This window comes from Scophthalmus maximus, chromosome 12 (genome assembly GCF_022379125.1).
Source record: "Scophthalmus maximus strain ysfricsl-2021 chromosome 12, ASM2237912v1, whole genome shotgun sequence".
In the NCBI taxonomy this organism is placed as follows: domain Eukaryota; kingdom Metazoa; phylum Chordata; class Actinopteri; order Pleuronectiformes; family Scophthalmidae; genus Scophthalmus; species Scophthalmus maximus.
In genome coordinates this window covers 6,503,746-6,520,644 of record NC_061526.1, presented here as the reverse complement: position 1 = coordinate 6,520,644, position 16,899 = coordinate 6,503,746, and the positions used below count along the sequence as shown (strand labels likewise).

Here is a 16,899-nt window from a genome sequence, read left to right as displayed (position 1 = left end):
GAAGAAAAAAAAAATGCTTTTCTTTGTTTTTTTGTGGCGATGAATGTGGGATTTGGCGTTTGTTTGCAATGTGCCCCTCCCGTCTGCCTCTTCCAGGAGGATAAAACAAGTATTAAGGACTGTTTTCTGACAGTGGAGATTTGAACTCAAGTCTTTATTTAACCTTTTTCCTTTCCACCCCAAAATATAGGTCAATAAACACATGCTGCACTCTAACATCATATAAAACAGTGGTGATGTTCTGAGGTGAGCAAGCATGAACATGACTTGACCTCAGTTTTCTTGGCCGACGATCAGCGCCGACGCCCGGATACGAGAGTCCCTCTTCTCCCGGTTCTGTTTCAGCCTCCGGAGCACCGGGGCGCCGCCGCCGCCGCTCTCCGCCGCCCAGGGAGCATCTCCTGCCGCCGGGACGCACAGTGTTGCCCCGCACGGCTGGGGGTCTGACCGAGAGATTACCACATGATCATCATGATCATATTAGGCATGAATCAAAAAAATAAAACAATAAACAGATGTGAACTTTAATATCCGACCACGGTGATATAATGAGGTGCGTTATAAATATTACAGCGGGCTATACAATACTACTTTGCAGGCAGATCAAAGGAGGTTAAGCCGGGACGTGATCTGATGGCTATTTTTTTTTTTTTATCCTTTGTGTCTTTATCTTTCCCTTTTAATACATTTAAGTGTATTAGCATAGCTTTTTAATAGTCAAACGTCGGCGTCATGCAAATGCTCTCTTTAAATAGCATTGGTAAATACGGACGCCAATACACGGGGAACAAGTAAGAGAACGTTTAAAAAAAGAAAAGGGGATGAGGACATGTCATGACCTGTTAAGCCTCTCACATGTGGAGCAGTCGCTTTTCCCGTTGAAAAGAAACAGCTCAAAGTATTAAAGGGAGAGTCCGACATTTTGGAGCATCCGTTTGCTTTGTTATTAAACTGTCCATTTTGGAGTATATCTGGTCCATATTGTAATTTATGATCATGGATCAGTACAGGAGCGACAGGACGTCCATACCCGGTGATTGCGCGGAGGCGGGCGGGTCCTGGTTCTCCCCCATCGCTCTCCTCCGCCTCTGGAGCACCAGCAGGAGCTCCGCCTCCCCGACGTTTTGGCCGATTCCCCTCCTGGAGGGCGCTCTGCGGTGCTGCTTGCGCTTCATGTCGTCCTGCCGTGTCACATGGTGAAAGAGATGATTCAAAATTGCGGGTCGCTCCGGTTGGCTTTTATCAGTATAACGGAAAGAAAGACATGACTACCAGCATTCCTTTCAGCTCCAGAACTGCTGATTTTCTGTTTTCACTCCTCTGGTCCTGTAAGAACACTTTGGAATGTGAAGAAAACCTCTCGTTGGGGACAGCATGAAAATCAAAAAGAAACATTTGAAGATCACTGACCCGCCACGAGCTGTCATCCTCCTGCGAGCAGAGAAGGTGGATGGATGGTGGTTACAAAAGTTGGATATTCTTTCTACTTTGGATTTTTCTATACATCATCTTTTGACTGTCTTAAAGACAAATAAAAAATGCTGCTTACCTGCACTCTCTTCATGGGCCTCAGCATGATTCCTTTCTTTATTCTCTCCATCATTTCATCCACTGCTTTTGTCTTCGGGTCCGACGAGGGCGCCGGTTCTTGAATATTGAAAATGAGCAGAATGATACTTTGAAGCTTGTCATACTTGTTTTCTGTTCTGTGCTCCATCACATTCTAGCCAGTGCTATAAAATCACATTCGAGATAATGTCAAGTGTGCGATGTAAATGTTCATTCAACCAAAGATGTGGTATAAGACGATTAAATACCTCGGATGGAAGCCGTGTGTTTCGAAACAAACGGAAATATAATAGAGATAAAAGATTAAGAGAAGCTCCTTCAGGGGAAACAAAAGGGGGGACAGGGAGACTCACTGTTCACCGGATCACCTTTACTGGCCCCATCTTTCCTCCTGCTCCTCAGGAAATCAAGTGAACTAGAGCGAGCGAGAGAAAGAAGTCACAGGTGTCAAATTCATAGGTTTTTTTCTGAAACTCTCGGTTTCAGAGACCTCGGTTTAATAGAGGAAGGTGCGAGAGTCTTCACTGTCATCGTACAAAAACAAGGGGAACAGGACGCTTTCAGTCACACGTACTTGACAAAGGTAGAGGGAGGTGGAGGAGGGGGAGGCGGTGGAGGGGGAGGGGGCGGAGGCGGAGGCGAGTTCTCCACCAGTTCACCACTTGTCAGTGTTCCTCGGAACTGTTTCACTGAAAAAGGAAGACGGTGACACATTGACTTTTCCTCACCAGCGTCTGAGAGAGAATTGTGTAAAAGGGAAAAGAAAGTTGGAAGCTCATCAGTCATTCAGAGAGAGAGGCGTCATGTGCAGTGCCGTGGAGCTGCGGCGGGGCAAACAAGAGTTGGCCGCCACTTGTTGGCCGCCACACACCAACACGCTCAGGCTCTTCTCACGCCTTAGCATCTTTCTCACTCGCACAACATTTCATCGCATTGGCTTAAACCATTCGGCCACCTGCGCAGCGCCGTTACCTTCCTCGTGGAGCTGCGCGCCGGCGCCGTCCGCCTCGGACAGCCGACTTTCCAGGGCCTCTTTCTGCACCTCGCTCCTCTGCAGCTGCTCCCGCAGGCTCTGCAGCTCGGCGGCGACGCTGCTCTGTCTCACCTGGACGAGACCATGGAAAAAGTCATGACACTTGGTCTGGTGTCATGTCACTCCCCGTCACTCCCCACCACTCCCATCCCATCCCATCCACACCCACACACACACACACACCTGGTCCAGGTAGTAGCGCTGCACGTCACTCAGGGCTGTGCTGATGTCGGATATCTGCTCCAGCGCCTGCTGCAGCTGCAGGCCGGTCACCGCGCTCCGCTGCTCCACCATCATCTGACGAGACGGACCAAATCTACGGCTTCACCCTTTGACATTCTGAACAAATCTTCGCGATTATCCGGAATACGTCGGTGACAATTGGACCACAATTAGAGGAAAAGCATAAAGAGGGATCTCGGTTGGTCATGTTCTCCCTCCTTCTCCTCATCCTCCCAACCTGAGGTTGTTCAGAGGCCTTGTAGGAGCAACTCATCTCATCTTTCCTACGTTATGATAAGGATAAGGGAGACAAAAAAAAATCTGACTTTGCCTCGATTTCTTCTATGTGGTGACGGGTCTTTACGCCAGTCACAGTCAATGATCGTTGTCTGGAGCCCATAAATGAACCCAGGGGTGTAAACAAACCTTTTGTGTACAGTTTATAGTGTTTACATGAACGTAGAAAGCTTAATTTATCTATTACCAAGGAGGAACTAGTTTGGCGTCCAAATGCAAATTAAAGTAACCAAACAGACGCACGTGAGGCACGTCACAGGAGATAACAATGAAAGAAAACGGATCAGGAGTCAGCCACAAAATGAAAAATAAAAAAAGCAAGATGATTAATACAATCGACCAGGTTGTAAAAAGAAAACGGCACTTGAAAAAATGACCAGTAAAACAACTTGAGAAAACTTCTTATTTCATTCTTTGTCCTCATTATTACTGTAGTATAGTCACAATAAGACGAGTAGTCAGAGTCTGAACTCCTCAGCAAAAGCTTTTTTGATCACTCCCAAAAAATGTAGCAAAATTTTCTGACAACTTCTAATTTTCAGAACATTTAATTTTAAAATGTAACGGCTCTGCGACACGTTTTGGTTGGTTTTACATATAGCCAGAAGCCAACTCCTTTTAAATACGTCGACGGAACGATCAGAACCAACCTTAAAAACCTATCATGAGTAACATGTGCAGATATATAAAACCCCCTAATTGCCAGAAACGATGCAAAGGATGTGACCTCACTTGCCGCGTTCGGGTTTCCTAAACCATCTCTGCGAGAGTCTGCGCGGACACTTTGTTTCGGGGAGCAGGTCGATCGTCGGGGAACGGCAAGGGAAGAGGGGGGGAGAAAAAAGGTGAGCTCGCTGTCACAACGCGCAGCAGCGAGGCTCCACGCCGCAAATCCCACCGCCCTACTCCACCGGTCTCCCCTCCGCAGACGGCAATTTTCACACAGCAATTAGCGCAATTATTTCATACATACATACAAACACACACACACACACACACACACACACACACACACACAGGCCCAGCCACACACACGGCAACACAAAGAGACAAAGATGCACACACACACACACACACACACACACACACACACACACACACACACACACACACACACACACACACACACACACACACACACACACACACACACACACACACACACAAAACCCCTCCTCCAAATTGTTTCCTGTTTGAGGCCCTGCATCATTATACCACCATGCATCACAGAGAAGAGGTGTGAATGGTTGGTGTTTTCAAAACACATGAAAACAGACAAATAGTAGTGCATACAAGAGGCATTCAGCACAGGGGGCTGGGGGGTGGGTGGGCGGGAGGGGTCTTTTACCATGAGCTGAGAGTAAAGGGGCTGAATTGTGTGAGCAGTTGGGGGTCCTTTTCACAGGTAAGGACCCCTGCCGAGGCAGCTCATTGTGCGCCTGTCCGGTAAATGGAGGACACCGCGCACAAAGGCGACAATTGCTATATGCTCGGCGAAAAAACATAAAGGTGTCGGGCAAAGACAGGTTGTGCTTAAAGACCACTATTCTCCCCCGGCGGCGGTGATGACCACTAATTACGGGGCGAGGGGGAGGGGCTACAGGGGAAACAGAGAGATGCTTCTTTTTTTTTTTTTTGAAAGAGAAAGGCCTTCATGATGGGAACCAGGTGGGGCAGCAAGAAAAAAAAACTTTGCTCCGTGCAAGTGTGTGTGTGTGTAAGCAAATTGGTGGTCGTCCTGCGAGACGTGTACGAGTGTGTCCTCTGCTTTTTGTCTTTTGCGCGTGAATGCCTCGCCTCGCACAAAGACGGAGTGTCATCGGTGTGAAAACGGAGAAAGGAGACCCCCTCCTCCTGTCCCGCCACATCATCAGCTGCCCCCTGACAGAAGAAGTGCGTGCCCCCAAACCTCTCACTTGCCCATACCCCCGCCCCCCCCCGCCAACCACCCCCGGACCAAGTGTCTTGTCTGTCCGTTCACCGTAGCTGCCCCGGAGGTCGGCGCTAACACTCCTGGTCCCTTCCTGTTGGCACGGCCTGTCACCCGTTGTATCAATAGGTGTGAATGGACACGACAAAATGTTTCGTGCCATGCTGAAACCGCACACACACACACACACACACACACACACACACGCACTCTCACACACATATACTCTATATGCATGCCGTGCGCTCCAGACCTGGTGGGCGAGGACTTCCGCGTGCTGCCTGCGGCCCTCCTCCAGCTCCAGTCTCTGAGACATTTCCGCAAACTCCTCCGTGACAAGCTGGGAGACTGCGCATGTGCACGCACACACAAAGAGAGAGAGAGAGAAATAAAAACAAAAATTCGGTGGCATTCGTGATGTTTCTTAAATGTTGTATTGAAATGATCAATCGCTCCAAAGTTTAGTCACTCTGCATTAAATGAATCAATCATGTTATGGACATGAATACGATGACCTATATAATTTGAGGACTTGTTGCTTTTCTCTGTTCAATGCAAAAAAACACTATAAAGGGTCAATTCACACAAATGGTATTAAAACTACATTCCAATAAGCCTCCATTGTATTTAGGGTGACATGCAGAATTTTCATGACAGATTGCGCAAAACGTCCGATGATAAAACCTTTAAAAATAAAGAGTTTTAAAGAGTTTTTGTCTTTAATGTTGTCGTCGTCGTTGTCCTACTACTTTTCTTTTGTAATGTGTGTAAACTGACCATTTAAATTCCTTCAAGCTTCATGCTGTTGATCGAAAATATAAAGAAATCGAAACAAAGGAACGATGATGTCATCATTACGTTGAGGACGTGACAATTTCAACACAATCCATTTTCAGGGGAAATTACTGATTACACACTTGCAATAAAACCCGTCGTTCGTTGCGGCGCCGCTGTAAACGGGAACTCACCTCGTTTGATTTTATTCATGGTCTTGCTCTGCTTGCTCATGCTCCTCAGTATGGCCTCCTTCTCCTCCACCTCCAGAGCCAGCTGTGATAAAAGGCCTGCGATGAGGCACGCTGGGTTTTTGCGCACACGCACACACACACACACACACACACGCACACGCACACGCACACGCACACGCACACGCACACACACGTACACACACACACACACACACACACACACGTACACAACATACTTGCTCTCTGAGCTGATCCTGCTGTTTGGTCAGATCTTCTTTTTCCTGCTCCAGCTGCAGCTTGTCGGCCAGCAGACCGTCCACCGACGCCTGCAGCTCTGACACACAAGACGGACAGAAGCAGACGACGTGCGTTAGAAAAAATAATCACCGAGCACGGAAACCTAGAAATATCCTCATCCCAGTGGTGATGTGGATGATTGTGGATGACGTCATGGAAGAAAACCAGGTATATGTCATTATAAGTCCCATTAATAACTCTCATATTATTATCAACTCATATCACATCTGGATTATTACAGTGCTGTGTTGACGTGCCTGGGCCAAAACATGATTGTACGGCTTCATGGTGGCCAAAATTGCAGCCTCAGGAAGTTTTGAACGGTTGTTTTGAAAGTTGCTACATGGATAAAGTCGCCATTATCGTTCATTTTATTTCATATCATCCGGTTGAATGCGCGCCGTGGGGGTAGTCACCGGCGATCTTGGCCTGGTTCTCCAGCAGCAGCAGCGTCGTCTCCGCGCCGCGAGCGTCCCCGCCGAGGTCGACCGCGAGGTCAGCGTCCGGGTCAGAGGCCACGGCGGCCGGGCCTTCGGGCAGCTCCGGGATGAGCGGCAGCAGCATCTGGCTCCTCCTCTTCAGGGTTTTGTTCTCTTTGGTCACCTGGGCAACGGGGTGGGATATGATGTCATATCATAGATTTTGCCAGGAAAGGAAAGGGAAGGAAGGGAGAGGAACATGGTGGGAAAGGGAAGGAAGGGGAAGGAGGGGCTGGACAGCAGATGTACCTGCACAGCTATCGCCTCAGCGCTCTCCCTACATGAGCGTTCAATCTGGAACTGGAGCTCCAGCACATTCATCTCCTTCAGGAGCTGATTGGAGACTGTAAACGAAAGGTCCAAAGGTCATCTCAGAGCTTGGGATTCAAACGGACAGCGTGATGGCGTGACTTTGAATCCGAGCGCGTTGGCCGAGTGAGGAGAACGACCTCACGTTCTCACCTTCCTCCAGCTCAGACAGTCTCTGATTGGCCTCATCCCTCTGCTTCTCCAGGAGATCGAACTAGCGATCGGGAGGAAAAAAGATCAACAACAACAACAACAACAACAACAACAACAACAACAACGCAACAAACTGACAGTCGAGGCGCCGCAATCACGTCCATCTTTTTTTCTAATCAAGTTTGCACACTTTAAATCTGCAATGTCTTTTTTTTTCCGCCTTTTTCTTTGATTGCACATTGAAGGCTGGGATACGTGCTGATGACAAGGTAACGGAACATCTACTTCAGCGGGATATTCGGCGTCTGCCGCCACGCTGATCGTCTCCAATGCACATTAGAAAAGTGGCGTTAACCGAGAAGTCCTTCACTGCCCGTCACCCTCAGGGATACCTGAATGTCTCCCTCCTCTCCGGAGGACGAATCGCTCCCTCCGTCCGACTCTGTGCGGGGAAACAAAGTGATTTCATTTGGGGTTTTTTTTAATCATCACACGCAACAGACGGACTGCCACGCGAACAGAAAACAGGGAAGGCGCTCGGCGGCGAGAAAAAACCCCAAGATCCTCACATCCCGTCAGCGTGACGGCAAGAGGAACTCGGCGGGGGGGGGGCCACCCGAAGGGAGGTGTGGCCAGAGAGACGTGCGGGGGGGGGGGGGGGGGGGGGGGGAAGTGAAAGCGACTGTGTTTGACTTTCAGTGGATCTCACACTCGCGATGGCTTCCAGTTTTTCTACATCACTTTCTCCCACGAGCTCAAGAGGCTCGCGTTCGTATCTGATGAGAGCCGATCAGCGAGTGCTCCCATTTTTAGGAATGTGGACGGCAAAAGTATCAGCTACGGAAAATACAGAACATTTTGGCTCGTAGGAATAACAATAAAGTAATGTACGTCATATTGAACTCATCATCCCAACATTCACGAGGCGTGACGTTGTGAACGAGGGTGTTGACGTTGAACCACTCTGCTGTCTCACTTTGCTCTTCACACTTACAATAATAATAATCCCGTAATACATACGATGGCTTTCTTAGACACCGAAAAGACTTTTGGAAACTGCAATAATCATCATCACGCGGCTGCAACAAGTCGCTGGGCTCTGTAGCCACCGTGTCAGGTCTCACCTGCAGCCGCACAGCCGTCACTTTGGACCCACATCCTTCAAAGCTCTCCGCCGCTCGGGAAACTAACGTGGGAAGGCAAATTCCAGCACCGACTAAAAATCGGTGCTTTCTCCCCTCGAGTAGCGCTTGGCCTGTCGTGAAGGAAGCGAGAGCGAATGTCTGTTGGAACCCCTCCCCCCACTGCTGTGATTTAAAAAAAAAAAGAAAAAAAAAGGGGAACTTATTCCTCACACTGTCCAAAAGAGCGTTAGAGTTAGATGAGGTTATTATTGGATTCTATTGATCATATTTTGCTTCGCTCTTACGGATACAAGTGGACACGATGGGGAGAAGGAGTGTGTGTGTGTGTGTGTGCGCGTGAACTTTTGCCCTCTCTGTATATACAGAGAAAAGTGGAAGACGTTGCTCCACGTGGTCTCTGAGGGACGACACTGTCTCCCCACCGCAAGATCAATGTCACTCAAGCAGCCGGAGCGAAGGGGCGCGGGGAAATATGCTCTTATTCCTCTATTAGCATCTGTGCTCAGAGTTCGTGACCCCCAACCCCCCCCCCCCTGAAATATCTCTCACACACACACACACACACACACACACACACACACACACACACACACACACACACACACACACACACACACACACACACACACACACACACACACACACACACACACACACACACACACACACACACACACACACACACACACACACACCTGCCATGGGAAACCAAACCGGGAGAGGAGCGTCGGGCGGCACGCAGCGACGCGGCGACGCCGATGACACACATTCCTCCGCGGTGAATAATGGAACCATTTCAAAACTTCTCAATCCAGCGTCCCTCGTGATTTATTCATCCCGCCGCATTCCCAGCAGTGGCTCTCCGGTGCCGAGAGTTCGCGCGGGGCTTAACTCTGTGGATTAATACTGTACACATTTGCAGTGTTAGGCGCTGTCAACACCAAAGTTTGTTCTTCCCTTAATGAATACACTGCTTAGGTCGTGTCTAATACTTTTCCGGGATTACACCAGACTACAGTCAGTGTACAGAGCCGACACATGACCATTAAACTGTCTACTGATGCCGATGTCTCCACACGTGGATATTGCACTGCAAGATCATTTTTCGAAACGAAGCAATTACATCGTCTGTGTAACCGAGTATCGACGTATTGGGAACTCGCAAATGAGCAATCTAACCTCATTTTGTTCATAGAAAATATGACAATCAGGCCGCGTGACACGACCTCAGGGCAGAATAGTGAGATCTTCTAGGCTTCGGCTACAGAGACATTACTTTTAAGATCAATTCATTCACAAAAAGAAAAATATTGAATATGGCCAGACTCATCCTTCTGAATGGACTTTCGTGAACTCCCCGTGCTCGACACGTGGGAGCGGGGACGACAACCTGAGACCTAAACGGGATGAGCGGAATCTCGTAAGATGAGAATGACCACAGTCTGTTCCAAGCTGGAGTTATTGCAAAGTACAGGATGTCTTCATGGCCGTAATCCAGAATGATCACAGTCATCAATGAGTCTCACGATGCTCGCAGGTTCTGGCTCGCGGAATGACTGACTCCAACACGGATGATTCCAATGTCCACAGACGTGACAAGAATGTCCACACGGGCGCTTCAGGTGATCGACGAGATTCAGATATTATCTTCAAACATTCCCATTTTTGTGCGAAAACCCTGCTCGTTTTTATTTCTTTCTGTTAATTTTTTTGACGGCGGCCTTGTGTGACTGCGTTTTTTTCAATTCCCAAATATATTGGCTGCGGGATTTTCTTTATCTGCAACACAAACACGTTGCAGCATAACAAAGAGGTCTAATAAATTTGAAAAAAGAGGGTAATCTAAAATAATCAAAAGACTTTATTGAAAGGTCTTTGACATCTGTTGGTTTTATTTTATTGGTTTTTAAAATAAATAAAATGTCGCTTTGGAATCGCCCTCAATGCACGAGCCCGTACAGTCGGACGATAAAGAGGCGCCGCGAGTCACGGCAGTGACGTCCTTGTGATTTAATGAGTCTTTTCTCTCTCGCCGGCGCGTTGCTCTCTTCACTGGCGCCACCTGAGCACCTCCCGCAGCCCGTCACCCTGACCTTTGCTTAATGATTCTTCATCGCGTTTTTTAATAAAGGTGAAATTGTCACTTAACATTAGCCGTTGTCTGGTGTCTCTAGCAGGCGGGCGACATTTGCGAAGTGGGGGGGGGGGGGGGGGGGGGGGGGGGGACGGGACTCCGGGTCCTCATTATGGGGACTGCGTCTTTAAATTCTGGTTAAATAGAGACGGATTAGAAAGGCAGCACGGCAGCATTTGTTTCATGAAAGGGACGGAACGCGGCTTTGGGTTCCGCTGAGCCCCCGTGGCCTTTAGAACACACCTCTGGTTTCCTCCGCAGAATGGATGCACTTTATTACTATTATTATTCATCTCTTCTAATCTGTCTCTGTGCCAAGTGCACATCATGTTTGCGTTTTCATTTGAAGTGATGATTTACAAAAAAATTTCAAAAAACATGCAGGAATCATGCAACTCTCCCTAGATAGCATTTATAAGCACTAACATTACAAAACAGACGACGCATGAGGAGGGTTATGATACGAATTATGTTTTTGTACGAAGCCATGATTGCTAACGTTACAATACACAGCCCACGACAACATTATGATGTGTTATACACATGTGTAGGAAAACAATAGAATAGTGTAATTATCAAGTTAATACATGGTGCAGATTCCGTATTGCCAATTCCATCACGTTTTTGTATTTGGATATGGTCACAGGCCAAAATAAAGACATAAATAAATAACTGGCTTTGTATTTCCCCGCCAGAATATTAGTCTCGACAGTGGAATTGAAATTTAAAAAACAATAATAGAAATGTATGGATGTCCAAATGCTCCAGAAATAAATTTTAAAAAAGCAATCAAACACTTTTTTTGCGTGTCTGATCAAATGAATATTTCCAAAAAATCTGATCACAAATGTGAGTGTTTCTTTATTCGTTTGCTATTGTGCGGGACATCCGGGTGATGAGGCCTGGGGGGAAACAGCCCTACAGGGGGGTTTCAAGGCAGCTAAAGGGAGAGGAAGCCCACCGAGGACAGGCTGCATTGTGCCGAAAGACCGTGTGCCGACTGTTGCCCATGGCATTCCCTTAACCTCCAGAGCTACAGCCTCCTTTTCTTTTTTACAATTTCAACAGGGCTGGAGGACATCGAGGCCAGAGTATCATCCACGTATGCCACCGTTCGGACACTGGGATCAACCGAAGAGTGCGGCAGTCGGGCTGAAATCATAATTGCCGTTAATTGTAATTAATCAGGTCGGTTGTAGGAAGAGTACAAGGGAGACGTGGTCGTGGTAACGGACAGGCAGGAGAACAATTTATAGGCCGAATCAAAAGCTACTGGCATCATCTTATTAAGAGGAGCCCATTTCTTTTGATTCTTTTGTATAATTTTTTTGGTTCCTCCTCGCCTCATTTGAATCTCCGCCGTGACCGGCTCGGACGCCACTGCGTGCCTTTCCTCCTGGCGATCTCAATCCCGGCAACACATCCCTCATCTGCATCCTCACACCGCTCCGTTTTTTGAGGCGGAGGTTTAATGAAGCTGAAGCGACCGTGTGTGTGTGTGTGTGTGTGTGTGTGTGTCAGTGTGTGACACCGCAGCAGCAGCATCTGGCTGTTTAATACTCTGGGAGCAGAATTGCACCGAGGTGACAGATTTGGTTTTGAACGCCACTGATCTGATGTGTGTTTTTCCACGCACGTGACAAAAGGGAGGGGGGGGGGGGGGGTTACGATTTATCCGCCGGGTAAATCTACACTGTTTGTGTGTGAAATAAGCAGAAACCAGAGGAGGATTACATGAGCGAGAGAGAGAGCACAACACAAACACACACACACACACACACACACACACACACACACACACACACACACACACACACACACACACACACACACACACACACACACACACACACACACACACACACACACACACACACACACACACACACACACACACACACTCACCTGCGCCGGCTCTGGCCTTCTCAGCACTAATGAGTGTGTGATTGGATTATCCGGGCTTTTAGCAGCGCCACAGCTGCAGCTGACAGAGACGCTAACCTGCAAAGGTCAAGCCGGGGTCAACGAGAGGTCAGCGGCGGGGCCGTGAACTTTTTGCAGAAGACGAGGCCCTCTGGCGCGAGAGAAGACGACGAAGAGGAAGAGGAAGAGGAGGAGGAGGAGGCAGGGGATGAGCGACAGAATTAACAGATCAGTGATAAGAAGAAGAGTGTGTTGTTGTGGGGGGGGGGATTTAACGTCTGGGGATTCGGAAAAGAGGGACGCCGCAAACGGCGAGAGAGAGAGAGAGAGAGAGAGGAGAGTCGCGAGTGATATGGTGTGTGAGGAGGAGGAGGAGGAGGGCGACGCGATGCGTTGTGACAGAGGGGCCTCGGAGACACCGCTGGCCTCCTGGTGACTCCACTGTACGCTGGTGACACAAACAAAACGGGGGCCAACGCCCGCCGCCCGCCGCGCGCCGCCGGCTCCGTCCACTTTCATGCGAGACTCTCCTTTCCCCCCCCCACCCCTCACTCCGTCGTAAAAGCCACGTCCGAACCATTACCCTTTTTGTCCAAACAAACACCAGCACGTTGGAGTTTTTCTCCTCAAAACAGAAGGCCGTCTCTTTTATTTTTTTCCTTCTCATGACCCCAAACTATAGTTCTTAACCACCTGGTCGGGGGCCAGCGGGATCGTTTCCGGGCGCTGACGGGACATTTTAACACGGGGGCCGCGTCCACCGCTTGATATTATCTCGCCGCGCAACCCAGCGCATTGGCGTTACCGCAATTCTGATGATTCACCTCGTGAACATTTCAGGCTGCAGGTGTGAGCGGATACGTCCGGTTTGGGTCGGAGCGCGTCGCCGCCAGTGAGTGGGGGCGGGGGCGCGATTCGTCTCCACATTCGCTTTGGACCGATGACGACCCGGGCCCATCGGGGGGGGGGGGGGGGGGGGGGGGGGGGGGAGTAGATGACGATATTCTCCTGTGATCGGCAACAGCGCTCGTTCAACAGGAAAACATTTACAAATCCCAGTCACTTGCAGGAGCGCTGTGAAGCTCGAGAACATGGACGACTGGGCGGATCCCCGTTCATTTAATAAATTCTTATCATGTTTTTTTCATTCAGTTTGAATGTACATTTGTTAAACGTTTTATTTTCTATTCAATGTCCATGTTTTCTAACCAAATGACCCCTGAATTGTTTGTTATTTAACCTCGGTATATTTTGTACTGATTAATGAGCATCGGATGAGATTCTCCAATCCTGTGAACTGTTACTTGATCAAATCTTCCCTGTTTTTTGGAACACACTTTTAACGTTCAGTTGGCTTCACAAACAAGCTTTTGCAGATTTTTTTTGGTGTGTATTCGAACAAACTGTAATGATCCTCTGGGGTCTCGGACAACGTCGATTGTCGGATCGGGTCACTGCCATGAACCCCTGTGGCTCCTGCGATTCATCTTCGCACCGTCACGTCTTTGAATTTTCAATCGAATAGATGATGTTTTTCTGGGTGTTTTGACATCCGCCTGGTTCACGTCGCAAACTTCGGGAGACTAATTGAATATTTTTGAACTGAGTTGAACTGAATAAACGTGGGGCTGCGTTTTGCTCGAGTGCAAAACTTTTGTATGGCTGCTTCACGTTTTTTTTCTCTTCTACAGAGAAAAAAAGAACACTGTGGAGAAAAATGAAATATTGTTGCTATGGTATCCGAACAACATTCATAAATACCTGGCCCTGCTTGGTATATTTGAGTTCGAGGGAAAAGTAATAATAATATAGTTTAACAGTGAAACTAAACTTAAGATATAATCTTCAAGAAAGCCACCTGATATTTAATTTCTGATTACAGTACAGAATTAATCAAGGATTTACAGTTTTACTTTGTCTTATTAGTTGATCAGTCAATTGCAAACCACGACACTGAGCTTTTATCTGAAAAAAAAGAAAAAGACCGTTTCTGATGTGCGCGGGTGTAACCACCTGAACTCAGGGTGAACTCATCGGGGGAAACGTACAAAGCCTGGAGGAATTAAATTGTAATCTTGCAGACCTCAGGATGGATCATGTGACGGCCGCTCGCGGTCCTTCCACCCTCCTCTCTGTAGGTGTCGCTCTAACTCTGCGGTCCGCCACCTGTTGCTCGGCCACAGATTTTCCTCCAGCGGGCTCCTCTCCTCGGGCTCCGGGTCCTCAGACTGCGGGTGGCATAGTGAACTTCGAATTGTGAACGCAACGCCCTAAATTAGATTCGGTGCGAATGGGTGATATGGGATACAAATGGATAGCAGGAAATTTCAAGTTATTAGCATTTTGTATCTAAAAAAGAAAAATGAAAATGGCAGAATTGTGCTTGCATATTTAGGACTGTGAAATCTGCACATTATCTTTGCCCCCCCGTCAATGTTTAAAGACTTACTAATAAGCTGATTCTAATATTTATTTCTTAATATTTCACCTGTTGAAGAGTTTGACTTTTTAATGTGAGCACCTCCATTCTTTCATTTTTCGTCTAATGCTGGAGGTGGAAAAAAAACACTTGAGCCAAAATACCACACACACACACACACACACACACACACACACACACACACACACACACACACACACACACACACACACACACACACACACACACACACACACACACACACACACACACACACACACACACACACACACACACACACACACACCGTCTGTCTGTGTCCACCATCATCTCCTGTAACGGCAGCCGCTACATCACCATCACCATCCACCACCTCACGGTGATGATGTCAGGACCGGAGTCTGCGGAACCCGGCGCGAAGTGGCACAGACGGTGGAATCACCCGTCTCCGGTTCATAACGGGAGAGGAAGCAGGGGGTGTCTGGCACCGTCCGCAGCTATAACACACGAGCTCACACAGATGCACGCATTCTCTCTCTCACACACACACACACACACACACACACACACACACACACACACACACACACACACACACACACACACACACACACACACACACACACACACACACACACACACACACACACACACACACACACACACACACACACACACACACACACACACACATCAGCACACTCTGGCCTGTCTGATAGTGACAGAGGCATCTGGATGGGAATTATTTATTTTTTTTTAAATTTTGAACGGCAAAAATATGCATAAATATTTAATTTACTGTGCCATTTCTGCTTATTTTCTCTTTTTAAAGATATTACATAGTTTATTCATATTTCTATTTAAATGGAAATATAGTTCCAAATGTGTATATATATATATATATATATATATATATATATATATATATATATATATATATATAATGAATATATGAATATGAATATATAACGTTCAGACACAAAACCCACACAAAAAGAGAAACGTCAGCAGATGGGTTTTTTTGTTTCAGTGGAAAACACTGAAATACTCCATAATAATTTTGTGCTCATTTTAAAACTGAGATTAAGTAGCTCGCACTACTTTCTCACATTAATCAATTGTATTCCCTTATTGTGAGTTTTCTATTCGTCTAACTGTCGATGCTTTCTGATTTCATTGCGATGCAATAACGAGACGATACATAAATACATCAATAAAATGAATGAATAAAAGGCCTGTAAGCTGTGGTCTGGACCAGGGTATCAAAATAGTTTGTTGCTGAAAATTAAAAACAAATAACGCACCCCTTGCAGTTGTCATATATATTTGGATTAATGCCGGTGCAACAAGCAGCATTTGATCGTGCTGTATTCAAGTATTCTATGTACTGTCTGGTGGCGTAATCTATAAAATACATTGTTTTTTAGCAAAAATATTTCTCTTATGATGCCTCTCTGATATGTGCATGTAATATCATCGTATTAGATTTACCTCAAATCTGTATATATCGTTTTTGCTGCCATTGGTTCGTGACGATTGACCCCAAAAGTGTCACCAGAACAATTTACAAGTAAAATCATGTTTAAAAACCTTTCATCTGACTTATTCATCTGCAACCAAATGATTTTCCTCACATGCTCCTGGACAGTCAGGCACTTATAACGCTCTACAGTGGAAGGATGCTGTGAACGACGGTGAAGGGAGATGACTCAGACCATCACCGAGGCCCCGCCCCGCCCATCTCTCCCCCTCCCTCCCTCCATCTCTCTCTCTGTATCTCTCCATCGTGCCAACACACAGTCACCCCTCCCTCTTTGCTTCCCACACATCTCTCCATCATACCTGTACATGTCACTCTTGCCGTTTCTTGTCTGCTGTGATCGCGCCTGAAACTCTGCGTTTTTCCATGCTTGCGTTTCCTTCAAAGCATTTTCTTTCTCCTTGTTTTCCTCTTTTCTTTTTCGTCTCTTCAACTTTAATCTCCCCCAAAATGAGTATTTACAGCTTTTCCTCCTTCAAAC

At 47.3% G+C, this 16,899-nt stretch overlaps 1 protein-coding gene across 2 annotated transcripts; it reads right to left on the bottom strand.

Moving 5' to 3' along the window:
* Positions 1–141: 141 nt before the first annotated feature.
* On the bottom strand, positions 142–8,556 carry shtn2 (shootin 2). Of its 2 annotated transcripts, none has more exons than XM_035606619.2 (17): positions 8,382–8,556; positions 7,650–7,699; positions 7,258–7,318; positions 7,045–7,139; positions 6,733–6,919; positions 6,256–6,353; positions 6,020–6,101; positions 5,305–5,399; positions 2,786–2,899; positions 2,542–2,674; positions 2,144–2,303; positions 1,923–1,984; positions 1,550–1,647; positions 1,411–1,431; positions 1,273–1,326; positions 1,031–1,181; positions 142–443 (listed from the first exon to the last, which is right to left on the bottom strand). In XM_035606619.2, exons 1-17 carry the CDS (start codon positions 8,413–8,415, stop codon positions 274–276), a joined length of 1,665 nt encoding a protein of 554 aa, XP_035462512.2. In that variant the 5' UTR covers positions 8,416–8,556; the 3' UTR covers positions 142–273. The 2 variants fall into 2 exon arrangements, with proteins under 2 accessions (XP_035462512.2, XP_047192441.1); XM_047336485.1 differs by having other exon boundaries at positions 2,144–2,258; positions 8,382–8,554.
* Positions 8,557–16,899: the final 8,343 nt, after the last annotated feature.